This window comes from Rhinoderma darwinii, chromosome 11 (genome assembly GCF_050947455.1).
Source record: "Rhinoderma darwinii isolate aRhiDar2 chromosome 11, aRhiDar2.hap1, whole genome shotgun sequence".
NCBI lineage: Eukaryota > Metazoa > Chordata > Amphibia > Anura > Rhinodermatidae > Rhinoderma > Rhinoderma darwinii.
This window is the reverse complement of record NC_134697.1, coordinates 19695940-19719075: the sequence shown is the minus strand read 5'-3', so window position 1 is coordinate 19719075 and position 23136 is coordinate 19695940. Positions and strand designations below refer to the sequence as shown.

Sequence of the window (23136 nt, the reverse complement as noted above, 5' to 3'; positions counted from 1 at the left end):
ACACATGTATCATCTATCCACAGCATAGGATAGGGGATGCCTGTGTTTTGTGGGACAATCCCTTTAAGGGGAGAAACGTTCTTTCCGTCTCTTCTACTTCCTCACATGTGTCTGTTGTCTATTTGTATTCCTTAATTATTATCTAATTGTCTGGATTTTGGGCGTTCTTGAAGAAAAATAAATCATCAACCGGATGTGCAAAACTAGTTAAACCATAATCCCTATCTAAGGTTATGTTCACACCTGTATAATTTGCCCATGGCAAATCCAACAAGTATTTACTAGAGGATCCCAAGTAGAAATTCAATAGGGCTATCCTGTATGCAGAGATTCCGCGAAAATAAGTCACATGCGACAAAATACGTGTCAAATCCTGAACGTGTGAATGGAACCGAGCCGTTACGAGACTTTCACTATGTGATTATGAATAAATGTTGCTATTATTATTGTTGTTTTTATTGTATTACAATGTTTTTGTTTCTTGTTTTTATACTTTATCCATTCCTTTTTAGCTTTGTTTGAATTCCTCATTTGTCGTAGACACTCCTATACATCATGTATCCAATAACAGAAGCCTTTTCTTTAGATTACACTCCAGTATACAGCGAGCGATCACGTCAGACTTGTTTCTGTGGCCGCTGTTATAAATTTGTTTTATTGTATCCCCCCCCCCCTTCTAGCTATGGCGGGCTTCATGTGGCAGATGCAATGTGGTGACCAGTAAAGCTCCAGTGCTCCGTCAGCTCCTTTTTTTTTTACTTCCCATAGTGCATGGTTGAGTTCTATTGTTTTGGGATTAGGTCACCACATGACCATCTCCACAATCACAACCTCCTCACTGCTGTTGCTTTGTATTCGCAGTCAATCAGGATCCAGACACGTGTAAGAGAGGGTTGGCCTGGCCGGTCTTTGCTCTTGTGTAGAGAATGATTAAGCAGTTGGGCACCTCGTACAATAAGAACACTAGGGAAGTAGTTGTAGGAGCTCCCTTGTCTTATTGACTGCAGATATGACCTTCTTCTACAAGTCTAACCTCTTCCAAAAATCCTTCCAACAGTTTGGGCCGATCTAAAAAAAAAATCCGTGCCATCTCAAGGAATCAGATGGTGCAAACTTTTGGACTAGACTTGTTTGAAGGAGTCCCTGGATTCATGGGAAGGACACCTCTCTTCCTCCGATAATGGCTCTTCTGCCAGGACCTCCTGAAGAAGCCAACGATTTGCTAACGGTGTCTCCGGAGAAGAGCTGTTTCCTGGATGAGTCCGACTCGAGCGACGTTGACGATGGACTGCTCAATGACTTGGAGTTAAATCCTTTTGATGGTTTACCGTACTCGTCCCGGTTTTATGAACTCCTCAAACAAAGGGAAGGTCTATCTATTTGGAAATCGAAATATGTCTTCTTGGAGAGTTTGCTGCAGAACCAGATTGTGGTGGTGTCCGGAGGGGCAAAGAGTGGAAAGAGTTCTCAAGTAAGTGATGGGCACCTGTTGCTTCTGGGATCTTTGCTCTGCATGGTTTTTGCCACACCGTATAATGACCTATTTATGTAGGGGAGGCGGTGAGTAGTTTTTATTGCATTCAAAAACCTATTGGGACGTTGCAGATATTTAAAGGGGCCATGTCAATCACATAGGGCTCATTCACCGGAGCGTGATTCTCATCTGTGTGCTATGAAACAACAATGGGGCCGTTCACACATGCAGGAGTTATCACGCAGTGAGTGTCCATTGCGTGAAACTCACTGCATGTCCTATATTGGTGCGTTTTCACGCGCCTAGTCGCCTGTTGATGTCAATGGGTGCGTGAGAACCACGGTCCGCACACGGACGCACATCTGTCACAACCGTGTGACTGTAGCCTAAGTCCTTGTCTGTTTTGAGACTGGTCGGCACCTGCTGCATCAGAGTAACTTTTAAGGCAGTGGTCCGTGGGAATTGTCCGTGTCCCCAGCGCTGTCACTATACCGTAGATGACCCAGCATGCCCTGTGGTCTCTGCAGTTGCAGCCGCTCTGTCGTCTTGACCATCAGTAGGATCCGAAGGCTGGTATTGGACGCGTTTTCCCAGCAAGATCGGAGGTCTAGTCACCTGAAATAACAGCATCATGGCGGTCTATAGGATGCAGTCACACGCGGCAGATTTTGTTACAGAAATAAATGGAACTGATTTTCACTTGCAAAAATGTCTGCAATAAAATCTGCCGCGTGCTACTTTTAATCTTACGGTGTTAGTTCAGGTCATTAGACTTGCGATCGGGCTGGGATTTATGACCCTAATAGAAGTCCTCCAGTACTCACTGGACTCCTGATTTATCTGCTGTGAGCTCTCAATCCAACAAGACCAAAAGGTGCTGTGTAATAAAAAGCTATGCATTTCTCTAATCCAATTTCTGCATCAGTTGTTTATGGTTTTCAAGATCTCTGCTTGTAGTCATTGAATGCAGACTTTATTGTTTACTTCGAGAAGATGAAAATCTGTCCAGGTCACGTGCTGGACGCACGGGTCATAACAAGAGAGAACTCTGTACTGTAGCTGTAACCAGCCCCACAACCTGTGTGATCATCACATGGATTTTCCATTCAATGACTACAAGCAGAGATCTTGAAGACCATAAGGAATACAATGAATAATCCTTATTTACCGAAATCGGAATACCCGTTTTAAATGTCCAATCTTTTTTATTTTTTTTGCTACTGTCTGTGGAATGGGCATAACTACCAGGGTAACAGGCATAGCAGCTGTTATGGGGCCCAACAACTAAGGCAAACAGAGGTCGGGTGCAGTTAGGGTATGTTCGCACGGCAACCTCAATTACGCCTGAAATTACGGAGCTGTTTTCAGGCGAAAACAGCTCCTGAATTTCAGACGTAATTGCTCGTACTCGCGTTTTTCGCGGCATCCATTAAGGACGTAATTGGAGCTGTTTTTCAATGGAGTCAATGAAAAACGGCTCCAATTACGTCCCAAGAAGTAACATGCGCTTCTTTGACGCGGGCGTCTTTTGACAGTGGCGCGTAAAATAAAAGCCTGTGTGCACAGAACATCGTAAGACCCATTGAATTCAATGGGAAGATGTTTGGAGCCGTATTTTCGGGCGTAATTCGAGGCGTAAAACGCCCGAATTACGTCCATAACTAGGGCGTGTGAACATACCCTTAGCGATAATAACTAAAGGGGTGTGGAAAATTGAGGTTGTATTCCAAGTTTTACTTGTTGCATCCCTGTATGTGCCTTGTTCATCACTTTTTTTGTATTATTCCTTTGCTATGACATCACTGCATTATCCCTGTACTGTGACATCATCGTGTGTGTACATTGTGCTGATGGTGAGGTCATTATGTGTATCTTTCTTTTTTCTTATGCTGTGATGGCATAGTTGTGTGCATTGTCCCTGTACTGTGACGTCGCTGTATCCATTATTCCTGCGTTGTGACATCATTGTACTTGCATGGTGACATTATGTGTATTTTTTTTCTTATGTTGTGATGTCATTATGTGCATGGCATTTTTGTGTGCATTGTCCCTGTACTGTGACATCAGTGTATAGGTTATTACGGTGTTGTCTGTTTTGATCATTTTTGTGTTGTAACTTTAGGTCCCATGCACACGGCCGTGCCCATAATCCTGATGCGCGATTGCGGGCACGGCCGGCTGCTGACGGCCGCCTGCATTTTCGGGCCGTGCTTCCATACAAAGTATGGGAGCACGGCCTGTAAAACACGAGAGAACGGACATGCTCCATAATTCCCAGCACAGTTCTACGGCACGGACACCCATCTGTAGCGATACGGAAAGGTGTCCGCGGCCAATAGAACCGAATGGGTCTGTAATTGAGGACAGAATTACGTTCCGCAATTACGGTGAATTTTTACGGTCGTGTGCATGGAACCTTACTAAATAGCTAATGCTTGCATTGAGATACTACTGTGTGCAGTATCCCCACACTGAGACTTTACTGTGAGCATGATTCCTGTGCTTTAGCTCCATTTAAGCCCACATGGTTACTTGTTACACTTCTGGCTGTTCTGTCAGCAAGAAGAGGAGGCAGAGAAAGTAAAACAACATCAGACTACACAGGCTTTGTTTGTATTACATAGATCTGCATAGGAACTGCATACCTAAAACGATCAGATATTTGTACAACTTTTTGAAAAATAGTTTCAATTTTTATTTTGGATGCAAATGTGCACATAGCTTCCCTAGCAGTGATCTTGGGGGCCATGGTTATAGGGGTACATATTCCTATGGCCGTGCCGTCTCGTCTCATTGTAAATCCCGGGCTCTGATGATCAGCTTGAGGTCCTTTTTTACTGCAATTCTTGTACTTCTAGTAAGTAAAGTTGTGATGTTCTAGTGCAGGTGACTCTTTACCTGGAAATATTTTGAGAGCGGTCACCCAGTAACTTTTTTATTTTATGATTGTTACCATAACATTGTACTTCTTATTGGTTGTTTTTCCAAAGCAATGAGCATATACGGTACATTACACAAGAACCGCTGCATGAGCTGAGGCTAGTGCACATACCTGGTGGAATATAATTCAATATGTGGAAATCCGGGCACAGCCGGCCGCCCCGAATTACTCCGACACATTTGCTTGTTCAGTTACTTTGCCCGGGTCACTATAAATAGCTGCAATTATGTCTGTCCTTATCTGAAGCCACACATTGTGTCTGACTGTGCGCCATATAGTTATTTAGTAATAAACTGCAAAATCTTATTTGTTTTGCTGTCTTGGGTTTCGGTGAACTCTGTCCTGTAATTTCATTGTATCCGAGAGTAGCGCCAGGTGCACCCAGTGCATTATAGGGGCGGACGTACCCTGGTTCACACAACATGGGTAAAGCACGGTTAACAGGTGCAATGTTTCAGCCTAAGATCAAGTGTAATATCTGTGCTGTGGCCGGTCACTGGTAATGAATGGGTAAACTCACAGTGGTCCGGTTTGTATAGCCCTAGTGTATGTTAAGGGGTTAAAAGGGTCTTTCAATTTTATGTAAATAAAGGTAATCCAGATGAAAAAAGTTCTGTAACTTTCAAACCACTTTTTTTTTTTTTTGTCTTCATTTCTCACCCCTGTCAAGAACTCTGTTTACTGTCAGTGAATGACAATATCCAGAACCTGTAAAGACATGATGCTTCTCACAGCTTGGGGTTTGCTACCATTGTATGTAATCTTGGCCATTCACTGTGGACTGTTTACATTTTATCAGGACAGGATCGAGATTTGTGCTACTGATGATTTTTCGGAGGCTCTCAAAATATTGCCACAACTGTAGCCAAATATCAGCTGTGAGAAGTATTGGGTCTATACAGTTTTTCAGCTTTTGGATGTAAACCACAATGTTCCCATTCACTGACGGCAAGTTGAGATTTTGAAAATGGTAAGGAATTGAGACCATGTATAATCTAAGGTTGTATTGTATGGGAAACCCCTTTAGGGTAAGTGCACACCGGGTGTAATAGTACACAGTGTATTCGTCCTGGAAGCTGCAGGGAATTCCACCCGAAAAACTGCACCAAATTGTGGTGCAGTTTTTCTTGCGGAATCTCCTCTGCGGAAATACTGCTAGAAAAAAAAAAGTTCATACATACCTCGTTGTCATAGCGACTCGATCCTCTGTTCTGAGCGCGGGCTCCTGTGATGATGATGCAGTCCATGGGATGATACGTCATCCCAGGCCGGACTGTACTGAGAAAAGAGGATCTTGTCGCTATGATCTTGTCGCTATGATCTGGTCGCTATGATCTTGTCGCTATGATCTGGTCGCTATGATCTGGTCGCTATGATCTGGTCGCTATGATCTGGTCGCTATGATCTGGTCGCTACGATCTTGTCGCTATTTTATCCAAAAAGCCATTCCTTCTTCTTTGCCAAAAATCGTAACATTTTCGACTGATTTTTTTTTTCTTCCGTCTGTGTATGGATGAGGTTTGTTCAAATCTCATCTACTTTGCTACTGTAATGTGTTGCGGATTTCCCGCAATTAAATCATTTGCGTAAAATCCGCAGTGTTTTAAGTTGCGTGTGTGCGCCTACCTTTAAGCTGGCCATACGTTTCTGATCGCTGTCAGCCGAACGATCGACAGCCAACAGCTATTCCTCCTGAACCCCCTTTCCCTATACGCATGCACACTTGGATTAATAGCGAGAAGGAGTAGCTTCTGGCAGCGGTTTATCTCCTTGCAAACAAAAGGATCGGACATCTTCGGCCTAGTTCACACGAAAAACGGCCGATATCTCCTCCCATTGATTTCAATGGGAAGCGGTTTTTTCCCGCGATCGGAAATAAACGCTCGTGTGGAAAAAAAAGCGTCATGCCCTTTCTTCAGGAGTTTCCGCCGCTGACCTCCCATTGACGTTAATGGGAGGCAGAGAAAGCGGTTTTCACTGCATTTTTTGCCCCCGGCGCTCATTGGCCACAGACAAAAAACGTGGCAAAGAGATTGCTGGCAGGTTAAAAGAGTTTTTTGCAGGCAGAAAAATATGTGTGAACAGGGCCTTAGATTCCAACAGCCTGATCCTTCTCTCTCCCCAACCTCCCCCCCCCCCCCACATCTGCTGTCGGGTGAGAGTCAGGATGCCGCCATATGCATTACATAGTTCGATCAAATCGGTGGGTTGGGCCGGCATATCTGATGTGTATGGCCATCTTTACACTTAGAGCTGCTCCTCCTGATGGACCCGGCTCATCCAAGCATTAAATGAATGGCCATTATTTGAATTTCCGGCATCTAATTTTACATTTTCGTACATTTTCAAATATATAGCCAGACTCGGCTTCTCTATCCCCAGTCACCAACTTTTATCGCTTGGGGTTAGGGTATGTTCACGCGCTTGACAAAAAACGGCTGAAAATACGGAGCGGTTTTAAAGGAAAACAGCCTGTGATTTTCAGAAGTTTTTTAAGCAACTTGCGTTTTTTGCGCCGTTTTTTACGGTCTTTTTTTGGAGTGTTTTTTTTCTATTGAATCAATGAAAAACGGCTCAAGAAGTGACCTGCACTTCTTTTTACGAGGCGTTTTTTTATGCGGCCATTTTTAAAAACGGACCCAAAAACGGCTGAAAATAGGTCGTGTGAACATACCCTTAGAGAAGACAGACACACGGTGATCACCCAGCTTCTTTTTAACAAGTGGTTATCTTTGTGAGTCCAACCCTTTGAAGGCGTCTCCGTACGTGACCGGGCACCACCGGATTATTGCCATGGACTTAGGAGTTTGAAAGCCTAAGGGCCCATTTACACGAGCGTGAACAACGTCCATTTGCTGCGCATGGAAATCACGCACAGCCCACTGACCCATTGATTTCAATGGGGCCGTTTACACATGCGTGAGTTTTCATGCAGCGAGAGTCCGCTGCGTGAAACTCAATGCACCTCCTATATTGGTGCGTTTTCACGTACCTACGTGCCCATTGAAAACCACGCACTGCACACAGATGCACATCCGTGTGCGGTGCGTGATTTGCGCATCAATTCCATTGAGAAAGAAAAAATTAGCTTTGCGAGTGCGTTAAAAACTCATGCCACTCGCAAAGCACACGGATGCAATAACGCAACGCACACAGACTAGATTTACGCGCGTTTTTCACGAGCTTGAATTTGATCCGCTCGTGTGAATGTAGCCTAAGATGCAGAAGTGCCCTCGGAGTTGTGACCTGGTGGCTACCCAAAAATTACAGTTAATGGGATCCACTGGCTAGTACGGCACATACTTTATTTCGCTATCAAACTCTCTCACCTTTGGGCTAAGTGGAAAGCGAAGAAATTGTTCTCATTCTAGTGAGATCACTGGGCTGTATCTCACTGCACTCGCTATTTAGGCTGCGCTCACATCGGCGTTCTCGACTGCGCTATTGATTCCGTCAAAAACAACGGAACCCTGACACAACGCAGACAAACGGAAACCATTAGCAAAGTTTACGTCGCCATTGAGATCAACGGTGATGCAAATGGAAGCTAAGGTTTTCGTTTGCCTTTCCGTTTAGGGGTTCACCGACGGAACCCCTCAACGGAAAGACAACGCTGATGTGAACAGGTCCTTAGGCGAAATTTCCAGGAACGTGTGCGTTTTTGCGCGCGCAAAAAACGCAGCGTTTTTTGCGCGTTGCAGTTCCGTGTGACATAAGTGGTGGCTGCGTGATTTACACGCATATGCCATCCTTATGACACGCGGTTTAGATGCTTAGAAATGGCAATGAATGTGGTGCTTTTTTTTTTCCTTCATTTATTTATCAACTGTAGCGCGAATCACGCGCGACACACGGAAGTGCTTCCGTGTGCCGTGCGCTATTTTCAAGCACCCATTGACATCAATGGGTGCGCGATGCGCGAAAAACGTCCGAGTATAGGACATGTCGTGAGTTTTACGCAGCGGACACACGCGGCGTGAAAATCACGGAATGTCTGCACGGCCCCATTGACTTACATAGGTCCGTGCGACGCGCGTGATTTTCATCACGCGCGTATCACGGACGTTAAATACTCTCGTGTAAATAAGACCTTAGTCTACTTGTGTGTGTGTGTGCGTATTGTTTTTTTTTTTTTTTGTTATTGATGGGATGCAGTGCCCTTATTGGGAGGGTTGGAGTATTAGGTGCCCCAAACCCTGCAACCCCGGGGGGCCATCTAATTCAGAGCATTGGTTGGAATTTGGGCACGAGCCTGAATAGAAGCCAGGGACAGAATTCCTACCTAAACTTCAGTCAAGGAGGGTTCGTATTGATCCCTCTCCCTGTAAGGCTCTCGGGATTGAGGAATGTTTCTCCTTTTGGGTTTGCAATAGAAGAATTGTAATAGAAATCTATCTATAATGAAACTTCCTTGACACGACCACCCAAAATTGCATAAAATGGTCTTCTAGAGAGTTGGGCCACTGGAAAGAGGCCACTCTAGATAGGATTGCAAATCCGGCCTAGATCAAGGGTGGTCTTCTGGAGAGCGGACTATAGATAGACTTGTGCCTTTGTATTCAAGCTTTTAGACACAATACAGGTATATAGTTCACATCGGTGGTCTATTGTTCTCTTATCACACATAATAAAACAAAAAATACCTTTTCAGGTACCCAGAAATAATTTTATCTCTCCTGGTCTATTTCTGTTCACACTTGGCTACGTCGCGGGATCAGGAGGAGGATACAGGGCGGCTTGCGGCTAGAAGAGATGTTTCTCTGTATGGGAGAGAGCGTCTCGCAGCCTGTCTTACCTTCCCAGCGTGAGGTGACATCTCCGATCACTACAAGAGGCGTTCTTCACAGCGTCTGCAGCAATCATATTGTCATCTTCTCTTTCCTGGGACTACATTGCAGAATTGACACCTTCCTGAGTTTATGTAGCTGGCAGCATGTACACCGCCCGCTGACGTCCTCTCTTCTCCGCCGTCACACCTTTTTTATCTTGAGACCAAGTTTGGAAGATGAATATTAAAGATCTGCTCACCTTAAGGCCTTATTCACACGAGCGTGGCAGATTTTATGCGCGTAAATCTGGTCGTGTGCGTTGCCTTTTGCATCCGTGTGCTTAGCGTGTGGCCTGTGTGTTTTTCACGGACTCGCAAAGATTAATTTTTTTTCAATGTAATTGATGCGTAGGACACGGATGTGTGGTTTTCACGGACCCATTGACATAAATGGGCGACTAGGTGCGTGAAAACGCACCAATATAGGACATGCTGTGAGTTTCACGCAACGGACACTCACTGCGTGAAAACTCACGCATGTGTGAATAGCCCCATTGTAATTAATGGGGCCATGTGCTGGGTGTTGTTTCATAGCGCACGGACGAGAATCACGCTCGTCTGAATGAGCCCTAAAGAGCAGATTGACTAAATCAACACGTAGCGCGAATAACTGGATAATGCCTTTAGTGGCACCTGATGGTCCAAATAGGGTTCAAAAGTCCATTTAATTCTAGGACAGATCCATTTTGAGGGTCCCCGGATGCTTGTGGTGGGAGTCTCTGAATGCTTTCAAGTCCTATACAAGGTCAATGGCAAGATGAAGTTTGACCTGTGCTGGCCACCACTCTAGTAGATGGCGTCTTTTAGTTATTAAGTTGCCCATACACCTTCAATAGACCCAACGCGCATTCAATTGCGTCCTCCCCGTACACGTGCACGCTCAGTTCGGCCAAGTATGAATGTGTTCTCAACGGGGAGAGAGGAGTAAGCCATTGCCCGACACCTCAAGGGAGATAAGCCGGCACCAGAGACCAAAATTTTAATTGACCCTTATCCCCCCCCCCCCCCCTCCCATCAGCTGCTGAACAAATGCTGGCTGATCATCTCAATCAATTTCATATACCATTTATCAAAACTGCTTGACATAGAAACTGGCGTTGATGCCCATAGCAGCCAATCACCGCGCAGCTTTCATTTTGCTGATTGGTTGCCAGTTTTCCTGTTAGACTGAGTTCAGATGTTACGTATTTGGTTGCTGATTTGATGCAGATTCTTACACCGTTCATGGCTGATGTATATGTATACTGGTATTTTGCGGCAAGAAATGGTGCATGTCTGTAAAACACTTTTGCCCATCTTTCTGGACATGTGTGAAAACTAGGTAGGTATAAAAAGATGTCTGAACCCCATAATAAATTTGGTGTACACCATGTACCTATTTCTGGTGCAATGTGGTATGGAATTCTGTTGCATTTTGGTTAGTCAAACCCCCTCCCCCCATTTAAGATTGATAATGGCCTGATTGATCAGAAATGTGCCAAAATCTGTGTGTGTAAACCAAGCCTAGGGCCTCGTTTAAACGGCCATCATTTTGGCGTCCGTATTGCAGCCACAAGTCCCAGCTGGACCATGGGACTCATGACCCGACCTAACCGCATTATGGGCACGGCCGTGTGCATGAGGCCTTAGGCCGGGTTCCCACATAGTGTAAACGCTGCTGAATTTCCGCAACTGAATTTTGTGCGGAAATTCCGCCGCATTTACGGTAGCAGCAAAGTGGATGAGATTCAGAAAAGCTGCAGAACAAAAACACAGCACAGCGTAAACGTAAATAAATTGACCTGCGGTGAGGAATTTAATTTCGCAGCATGTCAATTTATGCTGCGTTCTTGTTTGTTTTTCTGTTTAATTCAATGGGGGTGCAAAACCCGCAACAGAACTCCAGAAAAATAAATAAATTATACTTACCCAGAATGCCTCCTCCTTCCTGCAGTCTGGCCTCCTGGGATGATGTTTCATCCCGCGTGACCGCTGCAGCCAATCACAGGCTGCAGCGTCACATGGCCTGCAACGTCGTCGTCATGCGTGATCGCCAGCGTTTGTCTTAGCAATTTGTGCCAGAATTCTGGCACAAATTGCGACAAAAAAGTGGCGCATGTGGCATGCCCCAAATTTATGGCCTGTACCTTCCTAGACTTTTTTTTTTTATAAAACTGCGCCATTTTGTCTTTGGGCATAAAATATTGGTGTAAAGACATGTCTAGCAAGATGCTCCAAATTGATCATACAGCGTGCACCACCTTGATGAATTTGGGACAGTTTCTACCTGTCCGATATTTTATCTCCCCTATTGTGTTTATTACCTGCCCTGTGTTTGAGTTTCATCGGCTTGACTGAGTTATTTGTATTGGATTTGTATTGTGCTTCATAAGTAAACATGGATTCCAAACAAGCCGCACACACAAGTTCACCGCATCTACCCGACCAGTAAGTGCACCGTGGCGGACAGATCACTGCTGACTTCACCTCCACCGCTTCCCGTTACCAGACTTTAGACATTTCAATGGGTTGTGATGCAAAAAGTATTTGCTGAAATTTTGCGTCACCACAGCGTTTATTGTCAGTAAATTTTCACAAAAATGACATTTGTAAATACACTGAAAATATATAAAAAAATTGTTTTTAGCCAACGGGGCGTGAAGTACCCTACCTGCCTCGCGCTGATTGGTCAGCATCAGAGGGAAGGAAGCTAGCTCCACCCATTAGGACAAAGAAACAATTGAATACTATGGCGGAGCAGGGGGCTAGCTCCCTGCTATGCCACTCACTAGGCTACATGCCAGGTTAGGCCTGCGTCTATAAGACGCTGGGACAGGATCCTTCCGCATGCCGGCAAGATTACATCACTGGATCACACCGGCTTACGCAAGGGTCCTGTCTCAGGGTCTCCTAGGCTGCTGAGGAAGCTGTGGAGCAGCTACGTTCGCCGTGGGAACTGGGCTAGATGAATACAATAAAAAAAAAAATATTTACTTGGAGGACACGATCTACAGGGGGGCTGTGTTTTGCACGATCTACAGGGCGCAGTGTGGCACTATCTACAGGAGAACTGTGGGATCCTTATTAATGGGATCTCCTAAAATAGGGGGGGGGGTAGATGATCTACAACTTGGCGACCTAGCTTTATTTTGACATTGCACACAGAATTGATAAATGTTCATTGTCGAAAGGCTAGGGATTGTGGGGGGAGGGGGGACCCAGTCAATGACAGATCCTCTTTAAGGATATGGCCCCACATAGCGGCGGCCAAAACCATGCCCAAGTGGGGTGGCTGATGGTCACATGACTTTGCCGGTAATACCTGGCAAAATCATGCACCCATTAGCACTGCGAGTGAGCCGGGTTTAGACCGGCCCACATGTATTTTCACCGCAGGAGCAGTAGTACATGGAGTATAGTGGGGTCAGTCACGTAATGAAGAGTCGTATCGTCATCAAAGAAGACTGTGCAACTAGACTTCCGGTCCCCCGGCAGTGTTATCAAACTCTATGAAAATCAGCACGAAGGGGGACCAGAATGTATATTAGCGAGTGCACTCCCCTACTGCAGGGAAAACACAGATAATTTTTGGTCCCCAGATAACCCCTTTAAGGAACTTTTTTTAACGAGTGGCAATCCACCCGTGTAAACCAACCTTAAAGATCTAACATTGCTGGTAAATAGAAATTATGAAGCAAAAGTTAATCTCGGGTGGGAACAATACTAACCCAGATGAGATATCGTAACGAGCACCAATATTTCCAACCTCCACCTCCGAGCCCGATGTGCGTTTCAACACCTTGCCCTTTGGCTTTGCCACTGTTATGGAAGCATTGTGGGGGCACTCTGAAGCTAGCTATACTTGTTTGGCTGACAGCCATTTCTCCCGACTCCATCATAAACATGCACACTCGGCCGAGCATACATGTTCAACTCAATGGGGAAAGGAGCTGCTGCCAGACGCCTCTGACGGCAACGTGTAAGGGACAAAGTATCAGGCTTATGTAACCTAACATGCCGATCCCTCTTTCCCCCTACATCTGTTATTGGAGGACAGTCTGGAGGTTCCTATACACATGAGATCCTCAACCAATCCCTCCAAACTCCTTTTCCAGGATACTGGGGAAATCGTAACTTATTATTTTTATTTTTTGGGATGTTATGGTTGGCATTATAACGCTGAAATCTGTACAATTTGAGGAGAAGGTATAGCACAAAAGATAATTCTGTGGCCACTTTTGCCCAGTGCTTCATACGTAATGCATTGAGTTGTACAATAAGAATATGACTTCCATACTATTTTTGCAGACGCCGTGTCCCAACATGCGGCACAAGTATTAGTTTAGACTAAGGCCCCAAACACACGAACGTGCTTTTGCGGCCGCAATTCCCCCGAAAATCCATGGGAGAATTGCGGCCCCATTCATTTCTATGGGCCCATGCGCACGACCGTGGTTTCCATGGTCTGTGCATGGCCCAGGAGCCCGGACCGCAGAAAGAACAGGCATGTCTTATTACGGCCGTGTTCTGCAGTCCAGGCTCATAGGAAATAATGGACGCGGCCATGTGCACGGCCCGCGATTTGCAGGCGGCTCGCGGGTGACACTCCGTGGCCGGCCAACCCGAAAATCACGGCCGTGCACATGGCTACGGTCGTGTGCATGAGGCCTAAAGCAAATACATATAAAAGCCCTGCATTAAAAGGGTTCTCCAGGTGTGTAATGTAGATCTGCAACTTTCTGTTTCAATTATTGAACATTGTAAGATCTCTGTTTGCTATTAGAGAAATGGGGAAATTTGTGTTTACGTTCATGGGCTGAAAATCCCTACAGATCGATTACTTCTCACAGCTGATCGTTCGCTACAATTGTATCCAGTCTAGACCATCTTAAATACATTAGCCGCTATTTGACCAATACTTTTAGTTTGCTACAATGTATCAGTCTGGAGTATTGGGTCAATATAAGATTTCAGTCTCTGGATGTAAACAAGAATGTTCCCATTTAATGAAAGCAAACAGAGATATTAAAAATGGTGAGAAAAGAAAACGTAATCGTGCTAGAGTCGATTGTGCTATTGATTCCATCAAAACAATGTGCATCAGTGTGCTGTCCATGGTTTTCACGCACCCATTGACTCCATGTGTGAAAACGCACCAATATAGGACATGCAGTGAGTTTCACGCTATGGACACTCGCTGCGTGACAACTCAGGCATGTGTGAATAGCACTATTGAAATCAATGTGGCCGTATGCTGTGCATTGTTTCAACGCACAGCACACAGACGAGATTCATGCTCATGTGAATGAGCCCTAACTTTTAAAACCACTTATGCTAATCTAATAGTATACCTAATATAGATCAACTTTGTAATTTACTTCGTCACTAGCCAGTCCCTAGTCACTTCACAGCCTGCCCATACAAGTCTTTGGAGAGGGAAGGGGGAGCAGAGAGAGAGTAAGAGACACAGACACATTGTCCATAGAAGTCTATGGGGAGCGGAGGGTGAAGCAGGAGCATAGAGAAGACAGACGCTGCCCATAGATGTCTTTGGAGGGCGGAGCTGAAAACAGGAGCAGAGAGAGACACAGACTGCTGGTAAGCATTACGTCACCCCAGTGCTGTAGTCTCCGCTACACTGCTCAGTATTGCTGTATAATTTCCATGCTGCTGCAGCTTCTATATATGTGATGGATAGAGATAGGGGAGCAGGATTCTCCTCTTCTATATGTGCAGTGCATAGGAGACATGATAGCAGTTAGGCTCCGCCATAGCTCAGGGACAATTGAGAATTGGAGAGAGCCTACAGAGGGGAAAACTGCTAAATAATGTAAAATACAAGTCATATAATTGCTAGAAATAGTGTTATTCCTCATGTAGACCCATATATCCGCTTATTCTGTAAGGTCACCTGAAAAGTGAAGTACACTTTAATGCAGGAAATAACAACAAAAGTTTACTCTACAAACATTTACATAGCCTTTTTAAGGATCAAACAGGCCTGGTAGTTAAGGGGTTAATACCCTCCATCCCCCTGAACATTTGGTCATTGTCTACACAGTCAATTAAACTCATAGAAACAATGATCTCTATTTAGAACTTTGTTTCGAACCTTTTAAAGTCATACATAAAACAATCCCACAATGTTGCGGAATCAAAGTAATTTCTTTCCCAGCGCAGCCAGAGGAGAGAGCAAAGAGAAATACTAGAGAGTGAAGGGCAGGATTATCGACTTTCACATCATTCAGAATTTTGGCATCCTCTTCGTCAGACACAAAAGTCACAGCCAGACCTTTAGCGCCGAATCGACCTGCATGGGCCACCCTATGCGAGTAGTTGTCAGTCCTCAAGCATGTCATATCCATACTGCCCCCAAAGAAGTCAGTAGCATTAAGGATTATTTTCGGGGAAAAAAAGTGTGTTTGTTTCTTTTCACAGTCCTTCAATTTGACGTCCTATTGCTTTTAGACATATTTAATGGACTGTTTTGACTCACAGTTGACGTCTTCTCTGATTTTGAGTCATTCCCGGTCTTTTTTTCTCCTCTATCCGGCCCAGACCGACTATAGAAACTTCTGCAGTGACGTCATTGCTGCGCCTGAGCCTGAACTCCCTGTTCTGCCAAAGCTATTTAACTGTATCCGTGCCCTGAAGACACAGTTACTGTTCAAAACTGGTGCTGAATTTAACGAATTTAACAAAAATAAAATATGTTATCACGTAGGGTCTTTTTTTAAAAAATGTTTATATTTAATCTATAAGAAAATATGTATGGAAAGAAAAGCCGTAAAATATAACTTTTGGAATTTTTGTGCATCAATGGGACAAAAGTTCTTAGTTATATCTGTGTCTGGGAAAGCCGGATGAACACCAATATCCGCGCCATGTCAGCTCCCACTGGTGTTGTCATTCAGCTTTTCCAGAGTCCTGAACAGCAAATCTGCCTTGTAATGTAAGGGTATGTTTACACTGCTTATTTTCAGGCCGCAAACGCCCCAAAAACGGCTGAAAACAGCAGCTGAACACCTCCAAAACATCTACCCATTAATTTCAATGGGAAAAAAACGGCGTTTCGTTCCAAAACGGCATCTCGTTTTTAAAAAAAGAAGTGCATATCACCTCTTAAGCCGTCTTTGGAGCAGTTTTTCAATGTGTCAATAGAAAAACAGCTCCAAAAACAGCCCCAAAAAAACGTTTGTGGTTTCAAAAACGGTTGAAAATCGGAGGCTGTTTTCCCTTGAAAACCGCTCCGTATTTTACAGCCGTTTTTACTTTAGCGTGGGAATATAGCCTTATCCTACGGTAGTGTGGGATGTAACCACTAGGTGACAACTTTCTTTGTAGCTGTCATGGCAAACATATTTTTATGTCGTTTATGTTGAGTTCTCTTGGAAACGGGTGCAAATTTTTATATTGCAAATACCTGAATAACATAGAAAAAATATTTTCTATGGCTCTTTGAGCAGGAAATAATAGGAGCCCTGCACCAAGTCCCATTATCTTTTCATTCAGGACCTGTCACATTATAAATGTTTGTTCTCCCTCCCAGGTCTCGGGGAGTTTTTTTCCTGAGCTCACGTCTGTCTGTTCTCCGACTATGTAATATATTCCTGGCCAAGCCATCTGTTGTGACCTGCCAGCTAATATGCCCTTATTTCCCCATTCAGTTGTCACTGACCAGTCATTTAGGCTGAAACAACTGTTCTAGAAAAGCTGCTGCTCCATTTAACCCTGTTGCAACTCAATTGATTTGAGGCAAACAGAATAAAAAACATTTTTTATTGTATCTGGTATTACATTTTTAGGACTATGTACAACTTTACAGGGGTTCTCTGCTTTAGACAATCCCTACTTGTAAGAAGAAACACTTGATAACAAGCAGATCACATAGTGTCTCCCTAATGCGATCAGCTGTAATCGGTAGGGAAACCTGGCAGCAAGTGTTCAATTTTCCTGCAGTGCCACCACAGGGGAAATGAGGCATTACACCGTGTGCATTCAAATCAATAAGTTGTCCATTTAATGCAGGACAGAACAGATCTTCCAGAACGAGAGACTCTCTTTGTGCCCGCTCTCCATTCTGGCCAAAAGGGGAGGATCCTGAACAGAGGACCCGCCTCTTTATAGGGTGTATGACAATGGGTTTTCTAAACCAGACAATGCATTTAATTGTGTGATCTCTATATTTATATGCTTATTAACTTAAGGATGCAAAAACAAAATGTACATTGACTTTAAGGAATAACATATTTTGGGGAAATGTGACCCATCCTAAGTTTAGCTATGGGGGTTCCAATGATTTCTGTGTACACCACTATGCAACTAGGACCATCCTCAGTCGCTTAATTCATGTCTCTTCTCCTTTCAGATTCCTCAGTGGTGCGCAGAGTACTGCTTGTCTGTGCACAATCAACACGGGACAGTGGTGTGTACTCAGGTGCAGAGACAGACCGCAGTTTGGCTCGCCATGAGGGTGGCGGATGAGCTGGATGTCAACATTGGACATGAAGTCGGTTATGTTGTGCCTTTTGAGAACTGTTGTACAAAAGACACCATTCTAAGGTTTGTGCCCAGCTTGCAGTTAATCCCTTCGATCTCATACAGCTTCCAATTCGTACTCTGGCCGCACAGCTATTTTCCCTTCAGCCTTTGACCAGCGGGTCATTGAGACGGAGCGCTTGATGCCGGTGATAAGGGAACTGAGAAAAATGTGTCCTAATTAAAAATTTTGTAACAGGGCCCTCCCCTACCATGTTCCATTTATAATACCGGTGATGTGGCACAGGAGCCTTTGGGCGCCCTCCGGTCCGGGTTCGACTGTTATTTCCGCACCCCTCACCGATAAGTCCTTACAACTGTCAAATGTGAAATGTATATCAATAACATGTTTGCTAAATTTTTTATTTCATTTTATGTTAAGAAAACCCTTCCACAATGACTCGGTTTTTCATAGGAGAATTTTTAAAGCAGTAGTCTGGTTTTGAAAGCTCACTTTCAAATCCTCTATAAAGGGGTTAATATAGGGGGTTCCCCCATTTAGGAGCCTCATCAATTAGCAGAGAGCACCAAGAAGGCGCACCTCTCTCTGGAGGGCCCGACATGTCCGTGCATTACATGGACAGCCCATTCATTTCAATAACCACAGTGTAATTCTTTGTTTATCCTGCGGTGGCACTGCAGGGAAATTGAACACTTGCTGCTTGGTTACCATACAGATTACAGCTGGGAGTCGAGGCAGCAGGTCGGTCTGTTTACAATTTACTGCCAGGGGAGCCTTTTAACATAAAGAGATTGTCCAAAGTGGACAGCCCCTTTTTAATCCCAACAAAACCGAAAATATTAACATGCGGTTTGTTTGTTTTTTTGTTTTGTTTTTCCTGCAAATTTGTTAACTGGGGAGGTTTTGAGGAAGTTGAACGCGGTGACCCCTTTACCTCAGACAGTGCAGTCCTTGTCCATTGTAGTTGTGTCTGGAACTGCAGCAAAGCCCCACTCAAGCACATTGATGAGAGTGGCGCAGTTTTGGGTACTGTGGTGAAGGGATCACGCCTTACCAGAACGCAATACACCCCTTCTGTCTGATGATTGGTGCTGGTTTAGCGTTGGGACCCCCACTATTACACATTCATGAAAAAAAAAATTATATATATATATGTATATGTATAATTTTAAATATGTAATATAAATATTCCTTTGCCTTTCAGAAGACTGTAGATGTTGCTATGTGTTTTGTTTTGTGTTGCGAGATCAATTCACACATTCGCCAACATTATTCTAAAGCCTCGGTCTCCAACCTGTGGTTCTTCAGCTGTCGTGAAGCTTCATCTCCCAGCATGGCATGGACAGCTGCAGGCTGCACCATACACACAGTGATTGTATGTATCGTGTGCTGCACACAAAATCATCATTTTCATGTGTATGTGTCTGTGAGAATAATGTCTGTGCGCAATGATCTCCCAACATCAGACTATGACATGACCTGTGGTTTTGGAGCAAAGCCGTCAATCACTCTACCTGTACAATGATCCGGTCTATAGAAAGTGTAACATCACCACAGTGGACGCTACAGGATAACCATTTAATTTTTCATTTATTGTTGTCCTTCATTTATTATAGCGCGTCATGATAAATTTTATATATATATATTTAGCAAGCAAGAAAATGGCGACCGCACACTGCGAACATTAATGTCACCTAAGGCGCCAAATATAAATAAATATGCATTACTGCTAAATCTACTTACAATAGGGAGGTTATTAGCGCACATTCTGATTAAATTGTGAGAGCCCACCTGCCATGACAAGGCGACCTCTGAGGTGGGGACTAAAGGGGGTGTTACACTGGGCGACAAGCGTTAATACAATGCTCGTTGCCGATAATTGCCCTGTGTAAGCAGGGGAACCATCCGCAGATGAACGAGCAAACGTGCGATCATCTGCTGGCCGTATCGTTTTAAAAAAGTAAAATATTATCGTTGTCGGCAGCACATCTCCCTGTGTAAACAAGGAGACGCGCTGCCAACGTGATAATGTATGGGGACAAGCAATCGGAGTAACGTCCGCTCGTCCCCATACATAGCTCCGTGTGACAGGAGCAAACGAGCGCCGATCAATGAGCTCATTGATCTGCGCTTGTTGAACCGGCCAAAATTGGCCAGTGTAAGAGGATATTTAGGGTATGTCCACACGGCCTATTTTCGGCCGTTTTTCGGGCCGAAAAATCGGAAGCAGAACGCCTCCAAACATCTGCCCATTGATTGGAATGTGAAAAACGGCATTCTGTTCCGACGGGCCATTTTTGTTCGTTTTTGAACAACGGCCGCAAAAAAGAAGTGCAGGTCATAGACTCTATTGAAAACAGTTCCAAAAACGGCCGTAAAAAAAACCGCCGCGAAAATCTCCGTTTTTGTTTTTTTTGTTCTAACCATTTTCTTAATCTGTAGAATTGATCTGATCTATAGATCACCTATTGTTCAACAGGCTGTTTCCAGATATCAAAGGCTCTGTTCACATTCGCATCATACTGTAGCTTCCATTCGTGTATTTAACGCGTTGTCAAGTTAAAGATTGCTACATCTGTATAACTGATCGATGATGGATATGCTAAATCATTATGATGATGGACCCCATTGACTTTAATATGGTCTGCTGGGCTCCAGTATTTTTGAAGGCAAGAATAATCCTTCAAAGTGCGCTATTCTTTCTGTCAAAAATACCAGAAAACCCGGGGGGGGGGGGGGGGGCGGGAGAATCACAGGGTTGTATCAGATTAAAAAAAAAACTCTACATCTTTCCAGAAGCAGCGCCACCCTTGTCCATGGTAGGTGTCTGGTATTGCAGCTCCGGCATATTCAGATGAAGCTGTAACACTTCACACAAGCCTGTCGCGGGGAAAAAAAGTAGATCCGCTTTTTCTTTTTTTTTTTTCTTTTTTTTTTTTTATAATTTGAGCAAACCTTTTTTAAAGCTTTTGCTATGTCACTTTTCAGTTTTTCACATTGCAAAAGTTTGAGATTTCTGCTAACGCGCGTGATTTTCTTGTCTGTAATACAGATCTTTTTTATGCACCAAGTCCGTACTGTACTGTTTTAGTGACTTATCGGTCATATTTATATCTTGCTTTGCTCATTATTATTATGCTCCATGTGCTGAGCAAAGATAAATGGTGACATTTAAACAGGCATCCACTGCACACGTTCACATAACATTATACTAATTTATCAAAGTCCGTGAATAAGGTTATAGGGTGGATTGTCACAGAAATATGGCCGCATTCAGTGCTCTATATAATGCTAGAGAATACATATATGCACCGTTCAGCCATAACATTAATGATGATCTGGTGACAATGGCCCCTGATTAGGGGGGGGGGGATATACTGATCAATCAGTTCTTGAAGTTGACTTGTTGGAAACAGGAAAAATGGGGAGGTGTAAGGATCTGATCGACTGTGACAAGGGTCAAGTTGTGATGATGGATGAGCGGGTCAGAGCATCTCCAAAACGGTCGGTCTTGTGGGGTGTTCCCGGTATTCAGTGGTTAGTACCTACCAAAAGAGGTCCAAGGACGGAATAGCCGTAAACTGACTACAGGGTCATAGGCGCCCAAGGCTCATTGATACGGGTAGGGAGCGAAGATTAGCCAGTCTGGTTCCATCCCTCAGAAAAATGTCTATGCAAACCTCTCTCCACCGCCGAAAGTGTCTACGATGGGCACGGAAGCACCAGAACTGGACCATGGAGCATTGGAAGAAGGTGCCTGGTCTGATGAATCACCTTTTCTTTTACATTATGTGGATGTCTGGTTGCATGTGAGTCTCTTACCTGGGGAAGAAATGGCACCAAGATGCACTATTGGAAGAAAACAAGCCGGCGGAGGCAGCGTGATGCTCTGGACAATGATCTGCTGGGAAACCTTGGGTCTTGGAATTCATGTTGATGCTATTTTGACACGTACCAGTGCCCTCTTTCAGCAGGATATTGCATCCCAGCAAAACTGAAAAAAAGATGTTTAGAAATGGTTTGAGGAACATGACAAAGAGTTCAAGGTGTTGACTTGGCCTCCAAATTCCCCAGATCTCAATCCGATCGAGCATCTGTAGGATGTGCTGGAAAAAGTCTGATCCATGGAGGCCACAACTTACAGGACTTAAAGGGGTATTCCGGTTAGATCGGTGGGTGTCCGACAGCTGGGACCCCCACCGTGTACAAGAATGGGGGTTCCATACCCCTCGTTTGAACAGAGCGTCAGGTTGCTCATGCGCCTCTCAATTCATTCTCTATGGGAGCATCAGATGTTTTTTTTGTGTTCCCGTGCTGTGTGCTAATGAGGATAAAACAGTCATGTCCTCTTTTGGAAAGATTCATATCTTCATTCCTCAAGCCTTTAAGACTTATCACCGCCCCCACCCCCAGCACACTTAATATTTCGTGCTTGCGCATCGATGTCCTATTCTGGTGCGTGCGCACAACGAGACACCATAGCGGCGCATGCACAGTAATTTGAATTGAGGCCCGGACAAACCAGGGATGGGTTTCGGACTGTAAATGACGGGCGCATGTGCGCTATCTCAGGCGAGATTTCAGCATTCAAGACGAGACAGTTTTTGGCGGTGGGCGGGCATAAGAAGAACGAACGAGACTGACGATTATTACCATAAAAGGCGCAAAATGTTTGCAGATCTTTTTATTTACGGTCGGAGGAGGAGTTTAGGAGAGGGGTTAACGGCAATGAACTTTTGACAGCAGCGGCCAGCGAGGTTGGAGTAGAGTTCAATAGGTGAAATGCTGGTGACAAATTCCTTTTAAGGTCTCATAATAAATAATTATGATGAAGAACTTTTTTGGATCCGTTGCTATTTCCATAGAAGATCCGGTTATTATTTTGCCTATAGTGACATAATTGTGTTGCCGCGTCTAGTATTTTTCATATGTCTCTTGGCTGGCTTTTTGTAAATGTCATGGTGGAAGAGAAGACGAGGGGTCCAGCGACTGCAGTGACATGAGGTTGAATTTAATTTCGTCAGCTGCTTTCAGTGACAAGACATCGTAAAATTGTGCAACCTTTTTAAAGACAAATAAGTTTAGCTGACGACTTCTTTAACATTCCAGGGAAGGAAAATCGCAACTGAAGCAGAATTTTATTACATCAGGCTGTTATGGTACAAAGTCCGATGCCTCATTCGTCTAAATTCAAATCTGTTACACTCCAGTGAATTATATATTTTTTTCTGCCCCCGCACCCGTTAGTAAAGGTCCTTTTACACAGGCCAATTATCGGCAAATGAGCGTTCATATGAACGCTCGTTCCCGATCATTACCCCGTGTAAACAGGGCAACGATCAGCCGATGAACGAGCAAATGCTCGTTCATCGGCTGGTTTATCCAGCATTAAATATTATCATTCCTGGGAGCAC

At 44.3% G+C, this 23136-nt stretch overlaps 1 protein-coding gene across 4 annotated transcripts in view; it reads left to right on the top strand.

The window, feature by feature from the left end:
• The window catches only part of DHX32 (DEAH-box helicase 32 (putative)), a 70838-nt gene that overhangs the window by 10412 nt on the left and 37290 nt on the right, over positions 1–23136 (top strand). For 3 of the 4 annotated variants that reach the window (XM_075843109.1, XM_075843112.1, XM_075843111.1), the window contains exons 2-3: positions 1058–1471; positions 17591–17784. In XM_075843109.1, coding sequence (XP_075699224.1) covers positions 1181–1471; positions 17591–17784 — 485 coding nt within the window. In that variant the 5' untranslated portion in view covers positions 1058–1180. Of the gene's footprint in view, positions 1–893; positions 1472–17590; positions 17785–23136 lie in introns of those variants that run through there. The other variant, XM_075843110.1, reaches the window with a different exon arrangement.